Source organism: Odocoileus virginianus, chromosome 33 (assembly GCF_023699985.2).
Source record: "Odocoileus virginianus isolate 20LAN1187 ecotype Illinois chromosome 33, Ovbor_1.2, whole genome shotgun sequence".
Classification (NCBI taxonomy): domain Eukaryota; kingdom Metazoa; phylum Chordata; class Mammalia; order Artiodactyla; family Cervidae; genus Odocoileus; species Odocoileus virginianus.
This window is the reverse complement of record NC_069706.1, coordinates 14,940,542-14,962,170: the sequence shown is the minus strand read 5'-3', so window position 1 is coordinate 14,962,170 and position 21,629 is coordinate 14,940,542. Positions and strand designations below refer to the sequence as shown.

General features: G+C 48.4%; 1 protein-coding gene across 1 annotated transcript in view; it reads right to left on the bottom strand.

Moving 5' to 3' along the window:
- The window catches only part of XYLT1 (xylosyltransferase 1), a 341,704-nt gene extending 323,093 nt beyond the window's left edge, over positions 1–18,611 (bottom strand). Inside the window, exon 1 of the mRNA XM_020904963.2 lies at positions 18,081–18,611. Within this exon, the coding sequence (XP_020760622.2) occupies positions 18,081–18,446 (366 nt within the window). The 5' untranslated portion in view covers positions 18,447–18,611. The remainder of the gene's footprint in view (positions 1–18,080) is intronic.
- Positions 18,612–21,629: the final 3,018 nt, after the last annotated feature.

Here is a 21,629-nt window from a genome sequence, read left to right as displayed (position 1 = left end):
TTTCGGGAAAATGGGGCTGATGGATACACTGACAAGGCTAAGAGGAAGCTTACATCAGAGAGTGCTGCACAGTGGCCCTGAAGCCCCTGCAGGCCCCGGCTCCTGTCTCTTCCTACTGACGTTTACGCCCTTGCTCATGAAGGTCACTCTGTCCCTGTGTTCCCCCAATCCTTGCCTGACCACCTTCTATTTATTTCACTCTAAATGTCATCTTGCCAGAAAAGCCTGTTCTGATGACTGTTCCATTACTCACTGTTCCTGCTACCAGGATGTGAGCTCCAGGCGGGCTGGGACCCTGTTTTGTCCACTGCTCCCAGCATGTGTCAGCATGTGCCTGGTAATACTGCAAATGAATGAATGATTAAAGGTCTGTGTATACCCTGGGGAAATCTAGATACACGATAACTATATGCGAGATAAGGCACATAAAATGTCTAGCACATGATACACGGTAGATCATCAATGGATGCTGCTTGGAAGACACCAAAACCCGAAGCCCAGCCCACAAGGTTGGTCTCCCATTCCTCCCAGAAAGTAGCCAGACAGAAGCCTCTTGCCTGGCTCCCCAGGTTCCATTCCCCAGGCCCCACCCAGCCTCAACAGTAAGCCCAGGACAAGAAGAATGCTGGCTTTACAAGACCAGGAAGGCATCAGACCTGGGGGCAAAGCTCTCTGGGAACCTGCAGGAGTGTCAGTGTATTCTACAAAACAACAAAATGCCTTGCCAGCCTTCTTACTTTTAAAGGCAAGAGGAAGTTGGTCAATAGGAAAACAGTGCAGAAGGCTGGCTCTGCCTTGATGTGGGCAGGCTAAGCAGTAACTTCCCCTAACCCACCCCGCCCAAAAAACGTGAAACTTCAGAGACTTCTGCTACCCACCGCTTCCTTTATTCAACAGCCAGAACAGAAGCCCGGAGCAAACAATGTGAGTTAGGAACACTCGGCCCATTCACAGGTTCCAACCCTAAGAGGAACTAGATCAGTATTGTGTGCTTAATAGTTAGAGGATCTTGTAGAACAACATTATCATGTTTGTGCCCTGTTTCATGAATGGCTGCTTTTATTTCTATTTAGCCCCTTTCCTATCTTCTTTCAGGTTCTCAATGATGTTTTTTTAAATAAAAATTGGAAACCATCATTTTATTCTCTTGCATTTAATGTCAAAATCTAAAGTGCTTTTATAATAGGCTATTAATTTTCCTCTGGGCACAGTTTTAGCCTCATCCCATGGGTTTTGATATGAAGTATTCTCATTTTCATTCATCACCCTAGAATCTTAAATTCCAAGTTTGATTTCTCCTTAAAGAGTTATATAGAAGAGTTTTATTGTTTTGTTTAAATTTTCTAAGTGATAGTCTTTTAGAAGGCTAATTTTTAATATATCTTATTGTTTTATAAGTCAGGCCTGGATGATTTCTACTTTTGAAATCTATTACATTTCTTTTGAGACCAATTATCCATTTTAATTAAGGTATCATAGAACATCTAGGAAAGAATCTTTAGAAAGAAAAGGCTTCTCCTAGAACATAAACGCACATATACCTTTGTAAACAGTTTCATAGAATACTTAACAAAAAAAGTTTATCTTTTCAAAAGTAAATATCCAAAGGAAGAAAGTAAACAAACTATTAAGGAGGGGGAAGATCTACCAGAATCTAAAGATTAGAGTTCTCCTATCTAGAAATTCAACACCTAGGAATTTTACCCATAATGGCACTGCTCTACAAACCCATTTTAAAGACTAAAACTGAGGCTGAGACTGAGCCAGTTGTACCAATGCATTTTAGCTGAGACTGAATTTCAATTCCACTAACTCCTTCACCACAGAATCCAGGTGTCTTCCAAAAGAAATACTAAAACATCCTCTGAGCATCTTCTCTGGTGACATTCCTGAATTCTGTTAATTGCACAAGGCACAAACAGAAGGCAGGATTAAAACAAACAAGACTTTACCCCCTGTAAAGTGGGCTGGTCTGAAAAAGGAAACTGATACAACTTTTAAAGAGCCCCAGAAAGAGTATTAAGCCATTTGTCAGCCAGTGCCAAGCAAACCTGAAAGACAAGTGGATCCCAGGGAATCCTGACATTCTTCTCTCAACTCTGGCAGTGCCTCTGACTACAAAAGTAGGGCAGCAAATGGAAAAGGACCAGCGTTGCAGGTACTTACGCAGGACTGACGCTGCGAAACGATACTGACAATGCACAGGAAGGCAGCTCCTTAGGGGGAATCTCTGAGCTCCATTGCTGTGGCCACATACAACGTCTGCAGTCCCTGAAGGGGCATTTCAGCACACTGTTTCAATGCAAAATGACACATGCTACTGAAGGCTAGAGATCTTATTGGGGATGCAGAGCTGTATTCATCTACTGCCCAGCAAGAAAACCAGAACAGCCAGAGATAAACAGAAGTCAATCAAAGCAGAAAGTGGCATCAGAAAAACTCTAATTCTGGCAGACCTGTTTTGCTGCATAAAGATAAGCAGCCTTTGGACAAGATGGCTTTGGTATAAGAAATTCAATGATGGTACCATTCCCAGAACCAACTAAAGCAGTTAACATCAGGCATATTCCCAATATCCTTGAAGGTACCGAGGTGGAAGAACAGTAATCCACTAATGAATTGCGGCTCTATGGATGCTCAATTTTGCAAGACTAATTACCTTTTTTAAAGTAAGCCTGGCTCCAGAGTTTCAATACATGTAAATATCACCGAGCCTTACTCCCTCGTAGGGAAAGTAAGACTTCCAATTTTAAATACACTTGTCAAATCACCCCATTAAAAAAAAAACAAACAACGAAGAGCAGTTAAATCAATTCCTCTCCTACATAAATACCCAATAGAAATGCTTATGAAACATTTTTTTTAACCTAAAGATCTGCACAAGAATGTACATAGCAGCGCTCTTTGTAATGACCAAAAACTAGGATGTTCCCAATAAAGAGAACAGATATGTAAATTGTGGTGTGTTCCACAATGAGATACTATGGAGCCATGTAAACAGACAATTACAAATACATAAAACAATGCAGATAGAGAGTCAGAAACTATTTTGTAAAATGCCAGATAGTAAATCTTCCAGCCTTTTTTTACTCTATTCAACTCTCCCATTTTAGGGGGCAAAAGCAGCCATAGTTGGTATGTAATAAGCAGACATGACCAGGTTCCAATAAAGCTTTATTGATACACACTGACATTTAAACTTCAGTGCTTTTCTCATATCACAGAATATCTTTCTTTTGATTTTTTCCCCATGTATTTCAAAATGTGAAATCCATTCTTAGCTCATAAGCCTATGAAAACAGACAACAAACGGGCTGCATTTGGCGTATGGGCTATATAGTCTGCCAACCACTGATGTGATCTCATAAAATGCAATCACAAATGATGTTCAGCAAAACAAACCAGGCAAAAGGGAGTGCAGGCCACATGATTCTATTTCTAAAAAGAAGCAAAAATAATCTATGGGGTCAAAAGTCATGACAAAGGTTGCCCTTGAAGATGGAGGGATTAGAAGTGGAAATAAGAAGGACCCTGGCGAGGAGGGCGCCGTAACGCTCTGGGCTCTGATCCGAGTCCTTGTTACTCAAATGTGGCCGCTTGGTTGAGCTCTACATTCACAATTTCTGCCCTTTTCTGTATGTATGTTCTATTTCAAGTGAAATTTAGCAAGTTGTTAAAATCAAGCCAGAACTATTCAACCACCTTCAAAAACAGACATTTAAAGAGAACCACAGCCATCCAGTTAAATTAGCTACACATTCATCACCATGGTCAGATAGTAGCCAATGCTAGAGTATTTAAAAACATTTATTAAAAGCAGACTTAAATCACTTTCCCTCTAGCTGTTTCTGTATTTGCTTCCAGGGCGAGGTGCACTTCATGAGTTAAAGGATGGTGCGTCCATGGATTCCCGTCAGGTCACTTTTGTCTGTATTCATGGGAAGCAATGATGTTAGCCCAATGACCAGCTCCTCCTCGTGTGGAGATCTGCCATCGATACTGTGAACGTAAATAGCATCTGGCAAAACATGTGGCCTTCAGCCTGCAAAAGACCCTGCGCTGGACCCACACAAAGGAAAAAGGCCAGGCCTGGCTTCCATGTGATTCTGAGAGAACACGCAGTTAATTATTTTTCCTCGCGGTCAGCAGCTGAGTCTCACCAAAATCCATGCTTGTAATTATTGCTGCAATTATTATTTTAATACAGATCAGCAACTTATCAAAATGTTACCCTGTAGGTATTACCTCGCTGCTGCAAGGATGCAGGGTAGAGGCCAGTACCCCACCCTGCTCTGCATGAGAGGATGGCAGGGATCCTGGTGGGGGTCCTTCTACCATGGCCAGACTGCCGGCTTCACCAGTGCCCAAGTCCACGGTCATTTTAATGCCCGTGCTCTCTTTAGAGGTGGTGAGTCATGATCTACATTTTACATCATGGTTTGAACTTGATGTGTCTCAGTGGTTTCATTCACGCAATGGGCAAAGAGTGTGCCATCTTTTTGCAGAGGTATTGTGAAGAATTCCTCACCAGAATTGCTTTGTTAAAACGTTTTGTGCAGTTCAAGCATGTGATCTGATACACAGGCTTCCCAGCCGCACTGCCTAAGTTTAGCTTCCAAGTCTACTATCTGTGACTCTGGGCAGCTCTGTGCCTCAGTTTCCTCATCTGTGAATGGGGATAATACCATAAGGCTGTTGTAACGATTAGATGAGATAATTCATGATACGCTGCTTAGTACAGTGCCTCTCATATAGTACTTAATAGATAATAGCATTATTATCATTATTATTTTGACAGTAATAAACTCAAATTCTAACAGCAGTCCTGCAAAAAACGCATGGTGGGAGCCATGGCAAATTGGAAAGCAGGGTAGCCACAGTCCCCTGCTCCCTAAAATTATTACCTCCTTGGGAAGAAAGGCCAGGATTTCAAAAATTTTAATAGCAACTTCAAATCAGATGTCTATCTGAAATCACTGATTTTAAAATGTTGGAAAGTAATCTAACTTAAAAAAAAAGAGAGAAAGCAAAAAGAAGAAAGCCAGCTCTATGCTGCTGTTATTCCACCTGTAACTCAGATCCAACCACAGGCCCTGGCCCCCTTCACCTGTATTTTCCAGCATCCACTTTTGTTGGGGGTTTCTACCACCTGCTCGCTCTAATAAAGCATTTGCTTGTGCCCCATGATTTTTTTTTTTTTTTCACTCTAAAAGAAAGTCAAACAGCAGTCACCACTTCTGCTAAGAGGAGTTAATAATCATCCATGCCCATCTGCAAACAGGCCAGCTTTTCTTTCATAAGAGCCACCCTGAGGTCATCTCCCTCCTGTCCTCTGTCATCACCTCTTCTTCTAAACAAGAGGGAATCAGATGCAGTAATTTGAAAACTATTCTTCAGCAGGATGATGAGAAAAAAAGCAGGTAAGGGGAGTATTTTACATGGGGGAATGGAATCCTCTATAATGCCTGATGACAAGCAAACAGGGATCTCTGTGCCTTTCGTAACAGCTGCCCCTTCTGAGCTGGGGATAAAAGAGAGAGGAACAGAGACAATGAATAGGCTTTTATTTCAAAGAGAACATCTGCAAAGCATGGTCCTACATTAAAAAATAAATAGAAAACAGCCACCAGTCCGGGAAGGAAAAAAAAGATGTCCCATTACATTTCTAATTAATAAAGCACCATTTCACAAGGAAAGAAGGAAAAAAGACAGACAAGTTTTCCACATACCCAAAGAAAGGAGGCTTAATGAGGTAACCACTGTATGACTTGATCTATCTAATCTGGTTTTAATACTCCCCTTAAATAATGTATACATTAGCTCTCCATTACCAAAAACATTTGTTTATTTTATTAACGTTGAGTCTGGTTGAGTGCTAGGACTTTGGGAAATTACCATGCTGTCCTTGGGCTCTCTCTTTATTGCTTCTTCTCTTGCTCATTATAAAATGATTAGTTGTCTCCATTGCCCTTTTGAATTGCTGTTCTAGTGCTGTGGTTCTGTTATCCTGGTTCTTAAGACAGAGTCTTGGTTCAGGGTTAAGTTAATGTACTCATTACGGGCCCGATTGGGGACCCATTCATCATGCCTAATTCATGTCCAACACACGGGGGACTAGAATACAAAGAGTCAGTGTGAAGCACAGGCCCAGCACATAAACCAAGAGATGCCAGGAAGGGTCCAGACTCAAGTCCAGGAGAGAGGCTTGGGACATTCCGTAACTACAGGAGTGCTGCAGACAGTGACCCAGAACGTCAGAGAGGGCCCACGACAGGGACGTCCACTTAAACAGACCCAGGGCACAGTTCCTCCTGACGTCTAACTTAAATCCTTTCCACGTGGACTTCAGAACAAAACAACACAGCTGCTTACCAGAAGTGCAGGGTATCTTCAAACTGGTTAAGTCAGGGTTTACCAAACCTTGGTCATTCCATTGCCCCCGTCAATCATACATCTAAACGGAGGTCAGGATTAGCATTAGCACAATATGTTTAGATACTATAATTTAGGTATTTTCAACATGTCAACCAACATTTTTACTTAAATGCCACTTAACCCGCATGCTAGGCAGTAAGAGCCCTGACGACATTGTTCTGCTTGACTGGCTATATTTCCCTATTTTCCCTAATGTACATTTAAAGATATATACAGCCATGACAAGTGTCAAAAACTGTTCACCAAGAAGCAAGGGCTGAGTGCATTTGGGAGCTCACAGATGCCCTGGTTCTTGGTCTGGGAGGGCGTTGCTCCTGCTGTTGTTCTATCCTCAGTCGTGTCTGACTCTTCGTGGCCCCACAGACTGCAGCACTCCAGGCTTCCCTGTCCATCACCATCTCCCAGAGCTTGCTCAAACTCATGTCCATTGAGTCGGTGATGCCATCCAACCATCTCATCCTCTGTCATACCCTTCTCCTGCCTTCTATCTTTCCCAGCATCAGGGTCTTTTCCAATGAGTTGGCTCTTAGCGTTAGATGGCCAAGGTACTGAAGCTTCAGTTTCAGCTTCAGTCCTTCCAATGAATATTCAGGGTTGATTTCATTTAGGACTGACTGGTTGGATCTCCCTGCTGTCCAAGGGACTGTAAAGAGTCTTTTCCAGCATCACAGTTCGAAAGCATAAGTGCTTTGGCGCTCAGTCTTCCTTACGGTCCAGCTCTCACATCCATATATGACTACTGGAAAAGCCACAGCTTTGACTAGACGAACCTTTGTCAGCAAAGTGATCTCTCTGCTTTTACTGGTGGAGGTTACTGAGTGTATTCAGTACATGGAAATTCATCAAGCTGTACATTTAGAATAATGTGCACTTTTGTGTATATATATTTTGGTTAAAAAAAACATTTAAAAATATAGGCAAAAGTTAGGAAATAAATTTTGCACACCTATGAATACAAACTCTTTATTAAAAGCTACTATAATAGAGACTGTGTGCCCACATAGCGCCTTCAATCATACATGTATCAGAATCCACAGGCATACTACACTTGGGATTCCTGGGGTCAGTCTAGAGCTATTCCAGCAAAAGATATCCATCCAAAATAAGTCCTCAAGCAAAACTATATAAAATGAATCCACCGCATTGTGAATAAATCTTCACGCATGGCCTCCTATCTTCTCTCAGCACTCCAACTGTAAGTCACTGCATTTGGAACAATTTGATATTTTTAAAAATGTGTGTGCTGGGGGGTCATTCTGCCTCTAGACCATAAACCCCATGAGAGCAGGCACAGCCGTCTCTCCCCTCATACTTTGTAGAGTACACACAGCAGGCGCTCGAGCACTACCTGTTGAATTAATGCACAAATGGAGGAGTGAATGGGAAACCTCTGACAGATTTTACTCATTCTCTCTTGCCCAACCAGGGATTAGAAAGTGATGGCCAACTAGCCTGGCTGCTCCTACTAGTTCTTCTGTTCAAGGCTGAAGACGGGAGCACCGCCTTACATTCATGCAGTGCTTCTGAGCCTCAATACACTTTCTCATCTATTTATCAAATCACATCCTCAAAACCCTGTCTAGGGAAGGGCGGGGTTTATTAGCATCATCGGGCAGAAATGCCAAAAAAGACACAAAGAGGTGAAAGTCAGGGTCTGCCCCTTGATAGAGTCAGGGCTCTTGAATATATTTAAAGATACTTGAGCCAAGACGTTCCAGAATATTACATTCTTCTACCCCCTAGTCCACCCCTAGGCCAGCTCTCTGACAACTCACAACATCCCCACACGTGTTTCTGGGGGAGGAGGGCACAAGGTGGTGAGGAGCACAGAGAAAGGAAGGCAGATGATTCAAAACAGTGCATGACCTAACCCCGCAGCAAAGGGGAAGCCAGTTGACCAAACGGTAGAATGCATGGTTCTGCTCCTGTTGAGAACACTTCTTTCACCACGTCCTAATGCCTAACGCTCATGAGAATTTGCATATTCTGTGTGTACGCTAACGGTAGGGGGAGAAAGAAGGAAACCTCCACCACACAGGGGAAGGTAAAGGCAGTCGAGATAAAGAAGTGCTATGAATAAACTGCAAGGGGATCACTGAAAAGAACCACAGACATTTTTAGCTCGGCACAGTGAACACAGACATCTTCCAGGCAGAGGTTACAAACGTCTCAGCCCAAAGGGCCGAGTCAGGTGTCACAGGTGAAGGAAGAGATTTTGGGTGGGGGGTGTCTCAGGAACCTGGAGGATGCCAGGAAGCCCCTCCCGACTTGGCCAGTGAACAACAGGAAAGAATGTGGCCCCGGGCTGTCAGATCTCCTGACTTCTTAAGGCATTCCAAAGGACCACATCGTCTGCTATCCTAACTCTTACACTTTGGTGCATTTTTTATTTTAAGACAGTGGGGGTTAAATAAAACCTACCCTTGGGCCACAAACACGACGGCCCATCTTGCAAACATCCCTTGTGGTGAGGCTGCATCAGGGACGGTGGGAGCAGGGACCATGAGCCTGGAGGCAGTGCCTCATCATCAGGCCCTTCCAGGTAGGAAGGTCCCTGCATCACAGGCAAGGAAACCCTGCTCCAGAGAGGCGAAGGGACGTGTGCATGACACATTGGTCCTCTGTCCTAACACTGCATGACACGCCTCCCAGGCCCTGCAACTTCCAGCAACCTGCACTCCCCACAAACCTTACCTCTGCGTTCAGCTCTGGGCTCCCTATTCGACTAGAAGATGAGCTTGAACTCCACAGATGGGGTAGGCCAGCCTCAAGTCTGGCAGTCTGGGGGGGTATTAGGAGACATGAGGGCTTTCAGGCTCCTGAAACACACTATTCCTGGCTCCCATCTAATGGAGGACAACTTTCTCTTGTGTCCAAAAAGCCACTGTACAGTGAGCTGGGCTAGAACCAGAGAGGAACCTCTCTGTTGACAGGCCGTGGTCTCAACCCTCACTGGCTGGACTAGCCCTCCGGGAGGGCAGGGGTACAACTGCCCTATTCACAAAGGCAGTCCTAATGCTGGGCATGTTGGAGTGGAGGGTGGAGGGTGGGTGGAAGGGTGGACATGTCGATGGATGCACGCATGCATGCATTCATGCATGCATGCATGGATGCAAACATGAACAGGAAAGTGAGAGAGGGCAGGGTGTGAAGAACAAGGGACTTACTCTCTCTGAACTGGGTAGAGACCAGGAACTCAACCTTTGGAGTCACCACCAAGCCTCAATTCCTAGTCTGGCTGCCTCTCAGCTCTTTAACTTTCATACAACTCATTGCTTTGCTTTCCTTATTTGTAATCAGTGAAACAGAGATGGAACTAGTAGTCCTTAACTTGCAGGACAGGGATTCGATAAGATCATGTCTTCCCAGTATCTCCACAACATCAAGAGCAAGGGAAACATTCAATAAACAGAAGTCCTCCTCCTCATCAGGATCACAGTTACAGTTATGGCTTGGGTACCCCTTGGGTAGGGGACGCCTGCATCAATTTTTCTGCCCCATGAGCTCAACTCCTTTGGGCCTAAACCATGTGACGCGTGGCCAAGGATTACAGCAAAGGATCCCCTGGGAGGAGAAACGCTTGTCATTAACATCCCCGGACACATCGGCCTGGATTAGATGCTCAGATAAGCCTGCCTGGGACAAACCAGGGCTGAGACAGAACAAATCCATTCTGCTGCCCTCAGAGGCCCCTGGAGGGGGAGATTTCCCCCTTCCCCAAAGGCTGGAGATGCCCATAGGGTCCTGCTCCTTGCCCATCAGGCCAGGTGTCTGGACTCCCGGACTCTGATGCTAATCACACCAGCTCCCTGCTCACTACAGCACTGACGGGGTTAAGGGACACACACACACACACACACCTGCCCTGTCCCTGCCACCTTCTTTTTCAAGGTTCTGGCTTTTGATGGGGGAGGGGGCAACCCTAACCTCAGGGATCAGAAGGGCAGAACTCGATCAGTATTTGTGGGCAAACGGACAGTTTCTGTTGCAGGCGGAAGGAAGGAAGGAAGTGCCCAAAAGACAGTCAGACTGCATGTTCCTGATGACACCTCCAGCTTCACCCGGGCTCCTGGCGGCAAGCCATGGGTGAGCAGGGCGGCAGGAGGCCTCTACCTCTTACCACGAACAAAAGGCTGTCCCCTCTGGCCAAGGAAGCCTGCGTAGTACCCTCTTCCCCTCCTCCCCTGGCAGAGGGAGCTGAATTCAAAACACCTGCTTCCACCAACTCCACTTCCAGCAGTTCAGGTTCAATTATTCCCTAGTGTGCACGATGCATATTTCACTACAGGGTGATACCTTCTTTTCCTGGACCATAAAATCCTGTCCTTGGGGCTGGGCAAATTGTGACCGAATCAATTACCTATGCGCCTCCTTAAATGAGGGCTGCGGTTCCAAGGTTGGGGACCTTCACAAGATGCTTAGAAGAGGGAGGCTGTGGAATAGAACGGTTGAGAGTACAGACTGCCAGGGTTCAAATCCCAGCTCTGCCATTGGTACTGTGACCCTTGGGAAAACTGTTTTAAGCTCCCCACACCTCAGTTTCCTCATTGTAGTGTGAGGTTTAAATGAGCTAATATTTGTGAAACACCCCATACAGGGCCTGGTTCTATTAAGTATCATGATTGTTGGCTGCTGAAACATAACAGTACATTCCTTGAAGAAATAAAATACATAAGGAGGACTAAAACAATTCCTGGCAAGCCATAACTGCTACAGAAGCATCACTGCTATTATGATGATTACCCGCCTGAAAGTGAAAGCAGCAGTCACCCACTCGTGTCCCATTCTTTGCGACCCCATGGGCTGTAGCCCGCCACACTCCTCTGGCCATGGGATTTCCCAGGCAAGAATACTGGAGTGAGTTGCCATTCCCTTCTCCAGGGGATCTTCCTGACCCAGGGATCAGACCCCATTGCAGGCTAATTCTTTAATATCTGAGCCACCAGGGAAGCCCTTCTATCTGATCTCATCATGTAGGGGTATGATTCAAGAAAAGCTGCATGTCTGCTCCTTTTCTAGGGCTGGCCCATTTTTATGAATCTGCAACAAGGAAAGTAACATGAAGATTTTCAGGAATGATCCATCTGCACATAGGGTTTTTCAAAGACCTCCACAGACAAGGCACCCTGAAATCTGTACACCGAGTGGAATGGGGCAGTCCTAGGTCTAGATTCCAGTTCTGCTGCTCCTCAGCACAATCTTAGTGAGCAAGCTGCTTTTCCACTCTGAGCCTCATTTTTCCTATCAAGTAGGGACAGCAACAGTTCTATCCCACAGAGTTGAGAGGATTCATTGAGGCAGTGAGGTAATATCTATAGAGCCCTCATTATCCCCACCATGTAACCAGTACCCAGTTCAGTTCAGTAGATCAGATGTGTCTGACTTTGCAACCCCATGGACTGCAGCATGCCAGGCTCCCCTGTCCATCACCAACTCCCGGAGCTTGCTCAAACTCACGTCCAGCACGTGGGTGATGCCATCCAATCATCTCATCCTCTGTCATCCCCTTCTCTTCCTGCCTTCAATCTTTCCCTGCATCAGGGTCTCTTCTAATGAGTCAGTTCTTCACATCTGGTGGCCAAAGTATTGGAGTTTCAGCTTCAGCATCAATCCTTTCAATGAATATTCAGGACTGATTTCCTTTAGGGTGGACTGGTTGAATCTCCTTGCAGTCCAAGGGACTCTCAAGAGTTTTCTCCAACACCACAGTTCAAAAGTATCAATTCTTCAATGCTCAGCTTTCTTTTTAGTCCAACTCTCACATCCATATGTGACTACTGAGAAACCATAGCTTTGACCAGACAGCTGCCTAGGTTGGTCATAGCTTTTCTTCCAAGGAGCAAGTGTCTTTTAATTTCATGGCTGCAGTCACCATCTGCAGTGATTTTGAAGCCCCCCAAAATAAAAGTCTCTCACTGTTTCCACTGTTTCCCCATCTATTGCCATGAAGTAACGGGACCATGTGCCATGATCTTAGTTTTCTGAATGTTGAGTTTTAAGCCAACTTTTTTACTTTCCTCTTTCCCTTTCATCAAGAGGCTCTTTAGTTCTTCACTTTCTGCCATAAAGGTGGTGTCATATGTGTATCTGAGTTACTGATATTTCTCCCGGCAATCTTGATTCCAGTTTGTGCTTCATCCAGCCTGGCATTTTGGATGATGTACTCTGCATATAAGTTAAAGAAGCAGGGTGACAATATATAGCCTTGATATACTCCTTTCCCAATTTGGAACCAGTCTGTTGTTCCATGTCTGGTTCTAACTATTGTTTGTTGACCTGCATACGCATTTCTTAGGAGGCAGGTCAGGTGGTCTGGTATTCCCATCTCTTTAAGAATTTTCCACAGTTTGTAGTGATCCACACAGTCAAAGGCTTTGGCGTAGTCAACAAAGCAGAAGTAGATGTTTTTCTGGAACTCTCATGCCTTTTCTATAATCCAATGGATGTTGGCAATTTGATCTCTGGTTCCTCTGCCTTTTCTAAATCCAGCTTGAACATCTGGAAGTTCTCGGTTCACATACTGTTGAAGACTGTACCCAGAAAACTGGTGATTTCTAGCCAGGAGACAGTAGTCTCAATTTTGTATGCAACCCTTTCTTTCATCCTGAATTACTGTGTGTGTTTGAGCAATTAACAACATCATGTATGTAGAACACCTAAAGGATGCCTGGCATACAGTTGTCACTCCATAAATGTTAGCACTCCTCTCTCTCCCACATTCCATCCTGCTCCACGGCACACACAGAGGAGTTGGATGCGTTCTACTGCTTGGATTACGCTCAAACCCTACTTGGCTTGGAAAAATGAGTAATTGCAAAAATTTGCTTATTTTCAAACATACGAAGAGTTTCTTTTTAAGAATAATGGCTCACATTTGAGCATTTATTATGTGCCAGGCAAAAACTGGCTCACACGTCTTATTACATTTCATCCTCACATAACCCCATGAGGTGGTCCTGATTTTCAGAGGAACGAAGTTAGAATAATTTGCCCAAGATCCCAGGGATGGCCGAGAACAGAGCCAGGATCTGAACCTGGCAGGAGCAGACCCAAAGGTAATTAACAGAGGCCTTTGTCCCCTGAGTATCCCCCCCTGTGGCTCAGATGGTAAAGAATCCGCCTGCGATGCTGGAGACCTGGGTTCAGTCCCTGGGTCGGGAAGATCCCCTGGAGAAGGGAATGGCAACCCACTTCAGTACTCTTGCCTGGAGAATCCCAAGGACAGAGAAGTCTGGCAGGCTACAGTCCATGGGGTCACAAAGAGTCAGACATGACTTAGCAGACAACACCTTTCTGTCCCTTGTACCAGGGCCGGGCACAGGTTTCCTGTGACTTTTCGCCTGCTCCCACAGCCCTTCCTTTGAACTTGGGTTTTGTGAGGCTGAGTTTGTATTTTATTCATCTCTTTGTTTTCTTCAAAGTATTTTCTCTTTGGTTCTGGTAGATACGGATTGCAAGCAATAGAAGCTGGAGATGCATATGAAAAAAATGGAGGATTTATCATAAGTGACAAGTCTCTGGGAGGTAGTGACCAAGCTAGAGACCAGGTCAGCCCTGACCCTGGGTAGTCCAATTACGACAACACCATGCATTTTCCTCTTTCTGCATGTAGACTTATGGCCCCATTGATCGTAAATAGCTCTGGGTGGGAGGGCAGATGCTTGCTTAAGGATATGTTGTCTTCTGGGAAAACACACACACACACACAGACACAACGATGTCAGATATCTGCTCGAGATCAAAATAATTTCCTTTTCTATTAAGAGGCTGGATCAAAGTTGGACAATCCCCAACAAATAGGAACTTAGAGTTTGTCTTCCTATTTGCAAAACAGCAAGCATCTGTCACTCAACCTTCTGGAAGATTAAAATAAAAAGAATTGAAAAACTAGAGACAATGTCTAAGCTGTAAGAAAACTGGAAGAAAAGTGAATGTAAATACTATATATACATATATGCATATAATAATTTGTACTTTTATTTATCTATTTTATTTAACATTTTTCAGGATATAATTAAGCAGATGGCAGCATTTGCATCAAGATAAATATTGTTCAGTGATGCATATTTCTGTATACAAAGTGTAATGCACTGCTCAAGCAAAATAAAACTCCATTGAGAGTGTGAGAAAAACGAACCATCAATAAAATACCCTCTGTTCTCTCTGGTCTCAAAATATTTGGATAGAAAGAAAAGCTACGCCTCTGAGGCTGTCAGAACCAGAGGCGATCTGGATACAGTGAACCAATTTTTCAAAGTCACTGCCAATATCTGAAAAAGTCCTGAGTTATCTGAGTAATGTGAAGTATGAGGAATTTCTGCCGAAAAATCAACATTTCAAAGGGGTCAGACAATACAGAAAGACCATTCTACTTTAAGAGTGTGTATGTGTGTATGTCTGTGTATGTGTCAGGACAATAAAAAACTAGGTTTCTTAAGTGAAACTTGCTGAATCTAAGCTTATCTAAGGGCTCAAGCAATAATGTGAGGACTTCAGAGGATCACTGCAGGCAAGGGGAAAGAAAATAAACAATCATTACATTAACACACAGCTCCTTTCATGCTCCCCAAAATTGATTCAGAACCTGTAGCGTGATCTTTCTGACACTCTCCTCGACATTTTCCCTCCCTTTATAAGTGAGCTCATCCGTTTCTTACATTCTGAGATGACATTAAAACCCAGAGCATACTGGAGACCCCGTGAAGGAATGAGTGCCACAGCCACAGAACTCAGCTGCCATCCGCCCAACAATTCTAATCTGTAAGAGCTTTGGGAGAGGCTGAGAGGCAAAGCCTGCAAATCTTCCAGAGAAATGCCCGTCTCGCCACCACCCTCAAGCTCTCTGGCTCTGTCTGCTTGAGAAACTGGGTGTTTCTTCTTGACTCCTTAAAATGCACCAAAATGACAATCAGGCCCTTCCACTGGGATGCAGCTCCCCAAACGGAAAAAGTACAAATGCAGAAGCTCTGGAAAGGTGAGCACAAGGAAGCAGCGAAGTCTGGTTTAGAAAATACCCTGAACACAGTGTCGGCCTGACACTCTTTGAGACATACCCACCACCACCGCCAGTTCTGAGTCTCTCTGCACCCAAAACCACAACTGCCCACCCCACCTTCTTCAGAGCACAGAGATGAAGCATCATCTCCCGAGCATGCGCCTCATCAGCTCTCGAAAATCACAGGGATTTTTTTTTTTTAAGTCCCACTCCCCAATCTCCCTCTGAGGCATCATGCACCAGCAGCCTCTGCGGGGTCTGCAAACAGACCGCATGTTCTGAGGGCCTCAGTGGCCTGCCCAAACGGTCTGGTCCTCTCCTCCTAGGCTGCAATCTAGGCTCAGGCGAAGCTGGACTTTGGGAACAGCCTGCCCCCTTCTGGTCTCCTTGAGCTCTGTGGAAGGGCAGGGGCTGGGTGGGCACAGCTACAGGAGGATGGGCCCCTGGCTCCACCCTGCAGGTCTGCGCTGTCATTTCAGGATCTGACAGGGCATGGGGGTAGACATCATCAGGGAAGGGGAGAGCAAGGACATGGACAAACAGATTAAATATCCAGTACAAACCCAGACGAGACGGCGGTGAACAACTGCATGGCAGACAGCCACAAAGAAGGGGGGAGGACAGGAAAAAGGAAAAAACAAAATACAGGTGTGTCTATATCGGAAGAAATTGAGACCCTGGGGGGTGTGTGTAGGGGGACAGTCACTGAACTTGCAGATGAGAGCAGGGTTTCAGAAAAGCAAAGCACCTCAGCTGCTGGCACGGGCATTTCAAAAGGAATAGAAAAGAAAGAGAGGCATGCTCCCTCCTACCTTCCCAACTGCTAACCTCAGCGCGGCCCCGCTGGAGGATGAGAGAAGAAGACACAGAACTGAACACCCAGAGAGCAGGTGTGGACGTAGGACCCGAAATGTCAGAGACCCAGGAAGGAATCAGCCAAGCAGGCTTCCCTCCACTTGCTTCAACAGGTGGTAGTGCATGGGGAAAGGCACCTCCTGACGCCCATCTGGACCCCAGATGCAAAGGATAGAGTTAGCCCTGTGCTTCCATGGCCATCCTACATGTTCCCACACCCGGCTAGCGGTGCATGTCCTGAACCTCCTCCCATCCCACTTCCCCATAGGGCTCTGACTCCAGAAAGAACTTCTAATTGCATTTCTGCCCAAACACATCACTATCCACTCTTACAGTTCAAAGGCAATGTCTGAGAGTACCCTTTGCTACAAATAAGAGGCATTTGGAACGTTCTGGTTCTCCACCGGGACTCTTACTCCATCCTCCTCCCCGCAAACGGGGAAAAAGACTTCTCCCTGCTACCCACACAGACCAGCCAGCAACGTGAAATGCCATCGCATCACACCTTGGGCTGGCTCAGCCCACAGACACAAAGAACCGCACTCTGGCAAAGAGGGTCGCCTCTCTGCCTCAAAAGAAGTTTGACAGATCAAAGGGCATCACGCTGTGTCTGAAGGCAGCCTTCAGTGAAGGCTCCCAAAGTGACGGGTGACAAAGACATGCATTCAATACCTAAGAACCTGAAATTACCCCCCTGGTGTCTAATGTCCCCAAGGGCTGGGAGAAGCTCTGTGGGCAAGCAGCAGGGATGAAGATACAGACACATCATAAAGATACACATCCATAAGCTTGAAGACAGACACGCCCACAGGGTGCTGAGACCCTGGCTCAAAGCTGGGGACTCTGACCTCTCCTGCGTGATCTGAGTTCAGTGGGCTAAGCAAGGCGGCCCAAAGAAGGTGTGAAAGGCCTCCCAGGAGAGGTCGGGGGCAGGGTAGGAGACACCCAGATGGCCCGAGAAGATCTGCAGAAGGAACAGTTTCAGAGCCTAGATTGTCCACACCCAAAGAGGGCAAAGTAAACCCACAGAAGCCTAAGTTGAGGTGCTGTGATCTGATACACAGCTGGAGACAGGAATGAGCCCCAGACGAGACAGACAGCTGGACACAAACGCCTAGGAAAAGGGGCCATGCCCTGACACTGGAGACTGGGAACCAGGAGAGGGCAAGGCTAGACATGGACAAGGGAGAGAGGGGAGTCTCAGGCATCCAGGGATGCAAAACAGGAGACTCAAAGTAAGACCGGGCACTGGAGACAGAGTCTTGACTCCGGGGCACGGGTGAGGACTTGGAACACTGATCCCAGACCCCTCTCAGGCCAGGCAAAGACAACGAACGAGGTAGCAGACGGAGGACTGAGTGCTGTGCACCCAGCCAGGCAAAACCCAGAGATGGGCTGAGCACCACCGCCGGAACAGCGGCTGCGGATCCCGGCACGGTCCAGGCACTCAGACTGGGAGCGAGGCAGCAACATCCACAAGCACAGAGCAAGTCGGGTCGCCCAGCGAGAGTGACGGGGGACAGGCATCTAGCCAGGCTCCGGTAACCCCCCACCCCCAGAGCGCCTCCTCTGGAGATAACTTCCCCAGACCCCCAGGGGGCAGTCCTCAGACTCGGGATAGGGCAGGGAACCAGCCCCGGCTTCCAGGGGAAAGAGATGTGGGGGCAGCAGGCTTGGGGAGTCCCGATCTGATGAGCGGGGTTCAAGGGCTGGAGGTGGGGGGACGTGGGGTCCGGCCGCCTGCCCTCCGGTTTCCCTCCCTCCCTCCAAGACGCGAGCCGAAAGGGCATCTTACCAGCGCCCGTGAGGCCAGTGCCCCTCGGCTGGCCAGCTGCTGCGCGCGGGGTGCTCCGGGGCCGCCTCCCCGCGCTCGCGCCGGGGCCCCCCGTCCTCCTCCTCCGCCGCCGCCGCCGCCGCCGCCGCCTCCTCGGGCTGCAGCCGGCTCGGCGGGCAGGTCCCGGCGCTCGCGGCGCGGGGCCGGGGCCGGGGGCGGCTGCTCCGCGCCGCCGGCCGCTGCGCCCCCGCGGCGCTCCCCGGCCCCGGAGTCGAGGCTGCTGAAATTCCACACGACCAGCGTCTGCAGCAGCAGCACAGTGAGCGCCGCGAGCAGCGCCGAGTGCGAGCGCCGGGCCAGCCTCCGGGCGCACGGCGCCGCCACCATCTTCGGAGAGCGGCGGGCGAGCGGGGCGCGGGGACCCCGGGCGCTCCGGGCCGCCCCCGCGCTCCCCGCGGCTCCCGCGGCCGCCGCCGCCGCCGCTCGGGCTCCCGCTCGGGCCGCCGCCGCCGCCTCGGCTCGCCGCTGCTCCTCCTCCGCCGCCGCCGCCGCCGCTGCCGCCGCCGCCGCCTCCACCGCCGCGGCGCGGAGTTTTCAGACGGGCAGGGACCCGGACGTCACCAGGAGGAGGGGAAGGCGGGGAGGCGGGGAGCCGGAGGCCGCGGAGGGGGGCGGCGGGCGCGCGCGCTCGGGCGGGGCGCGCGGGGAGGGCGGGGGCCTCGCCCGCGGGGCTCGGCCGCCCCGCAGCCCCTTCCCCGGGCCCGGGGGTGCGGGGGCTGGGGGGCACGGGGCCGGGGGAGACGTGAGCCCGGGCGGAGAGGGGCGAAGAGGGGCGGGCCTGGGGGCGGGGCGAGGGAGGGAAAAGAAGGAGGGAGAGGAAGGGGGCGGCGGCGAGCAGAGAGGGCCCCGGGTTCCCGGGACCCCGGCGGGAGTGGGTGGGCGATAGGGGGACAGTCCCCGCCCGCGGCCGAGGAGACGAGGCCGGGGGCATAAAAGGAAGAGGGAGCTTGGGGTGAGGGTGGGCCGGCTCAGAATCTAGGGGAGGTCGGGAGGCTCGGGGGTCCCGAGATCCAGCCTTCCATGTGGGAAGCAAGCGCGAGGCAGCTGAGTGGAGCGCGCTCCCCACCCGGAGTTCGCGGTCCAGGAGTCTTCTCTGGGCAGAGACTCCTTGGCAGGTGGGGACGCGAGAAACGTGTCAGGAGTGTCTGGGCCAGGGAAGGGGCTCACGCGGCCGATCCCTGGATCCCTGGATCCCTGGCTGGAAGGGGAGGGGAGGAGACTACACGGGAGTGTGCGTGACTCCTGAATCACACCCCGTCCCCTAGTGCCAAAGATGTTCTAAGTGCTTCACTGAGTCACTTCTCTGATCCCTGAGGACCAACAAGCCACGAGACTTCCAAACCCAGCTGGCAAGCAAGTGCTTTCTTGCGGACAGAGAGACTCCGTGGAGTTCCTCAGCCCTCAGGCTGCAAGCCCCAAAGGCTGGTCCCTGCCTTCCACCAGGTCCTTCTCATCCACCCCGAAGCCCGCCTGCCTGCCTGCCCAAGGCTCACCTCCTAAGAGAACAAGTGGGTCTTGCCTTGAAAAGTCAAGTTCTTTCCTATCAAGGCTGGACTGTCCTGGTGACCTTGAGCCAGGATCTCCTCCCTGGGCCTGAGCATCCTCCTGTCAATGAGGGTTTAGGCTCACAGATCCCAATGGACTCAAGTTTCATCGTCAGCCATCTCTGACTCAGTCTTTCCAGTCTTTCCCTCCGGTGTCTTCTTGCCCAGCAGCCCTGAGCACGTGGTGAGTGCACAGCGGGAGTGGGTGTCCCGGATAAGACTCAGCACTATCCAAAAACCATAGCAGATCAACCCCCCAGCTTGTGAATCGGGGACTCAGGGTGAAGGCTTTGCATCTTATCCACTGTGTCCTTCAACCTGATCCTAACTTTAAAGGGAAGAAAGTGAAAGAATAATGAGAAGGAGGCAGGGAAGAGATTGTTTCACTTGCTCAACAACAGTGTCTGAACATCAAGGCAAAGGGCAGGAATCCAAAGATGAGTGAGGCTTAACCTCCCCTTCAGCAAGCCAGGAGTCTCAAGAGCCAGATGTGCATGTTGGTCATTAACTAACAGTGAGGTCAGTGTTGCTTTGGAGATGTGCACGAAGTGCTCTGGGTTCATGAGGGTGCAGTGGGAGTGGCCTCTAAGAAGGTGCTTTCTGGATCCATGTAATAAGCAAACCCATTTCCCTGAACTGGCAGTGTAAAATGCCAGCTAGGGAGATCTAAACTCCAGACGAGGCTCAGTCTTCAGATTATCCAAGCCTGGCTGGGCATGTGGCCAAGCATAAAGGCCACCCACCTTGGGCACAGCCCTTCTAACCAGGAGTGAGATGAAAGAGAGGCAAGCTCCTATGGTCACACCATGAATCTTTGGCCATCTATTTATCACCTGGGAATATTTTGGTTACAAGGAATAAAACATTTATTATGTCTTTAAAAATAGAGTTTACTGCATCATATAACCAAATGTTCCAGAGAAAAGACATCAGGTGAGGTTTGATCCAGCAACTCAGAACTATGTCCTGGGACTGCTTTTCTTTCCATCTCTCCTCTCTGCCTTTCATGAGGCCAGCTTCATCCTGAGTTTCTCTCTTCATGTCACAGCCTGGCATCAGTTGCTCAGACTAATTTTACCTTTTGTTCACTTTTAGCCCAAGAGAAGGAAGGTCAGGATTTCCCAGCATTCTCCTCAAAGGTCCAGATATTCTTTCTGATTGAGCCAGCTTCGGGTCACAGGTCACCCCTAAACCAAACACTGTGGCCGGAAAGATAGAATGTGCTCATCAGCTCGGCCAAGGTCCCATACACCACCTCCAGCACTCCGGGAAAGCCAGCTTCGCTCCAACCACCCTATAGAATCTATAGGGATCAAGGTCTTACGGGAAGGTGGGAATAGGTGCAGGGAAGGTTGCTTCTACTCTGTGAAGTCACTGTGATGCTTACCTGACTTGGGCAAGCCACTTCTTTCCCAGGACTTCAGTTTCTTTAAAGCCAAATGAAGAATTCAATGAGACGGTCCCCAAGATCATCATGTCATGTCCCCAGAACTCTTGCTTAGTATCTAAAGAGAGCTTCCCAACCCAGCCAGGACTGCCCTGGAGACACTTGACATCCCTGCCTTCTGGCCCATCTTTGCTTCAGTGGTTCTGCTGCATTTCTCCTCTAGGCAGCAATGATGTTATCTGCTTCCTCCACGTGGCACAGTTTAACCAAAGGACTGTTTAACCACAGTCCTTTGGGGCCCACATTCTTGTTCAGCTCCCTCGAGAGCCGCTGGCTAGAGTGAGGTTAAGGATCCAGCCCCCTGGGTCCCTGGAAAAAGGGGAGTTGTTTATTTATCTCCACTCATAAAATGCCACCCCCAAAAGAGGTTTAAAAGCTCCGGCAGGTTACGGATGCCATAAACAGCTTATGTGAGGTTTTTAGGATGAAAAATCACCTGAGATAGAGGAATGGGAAAGCGGGATCCTAGGGACCATCTTCCTGCCCCAAGACAGATCAAGACAGCAGTACCTCAAGCAT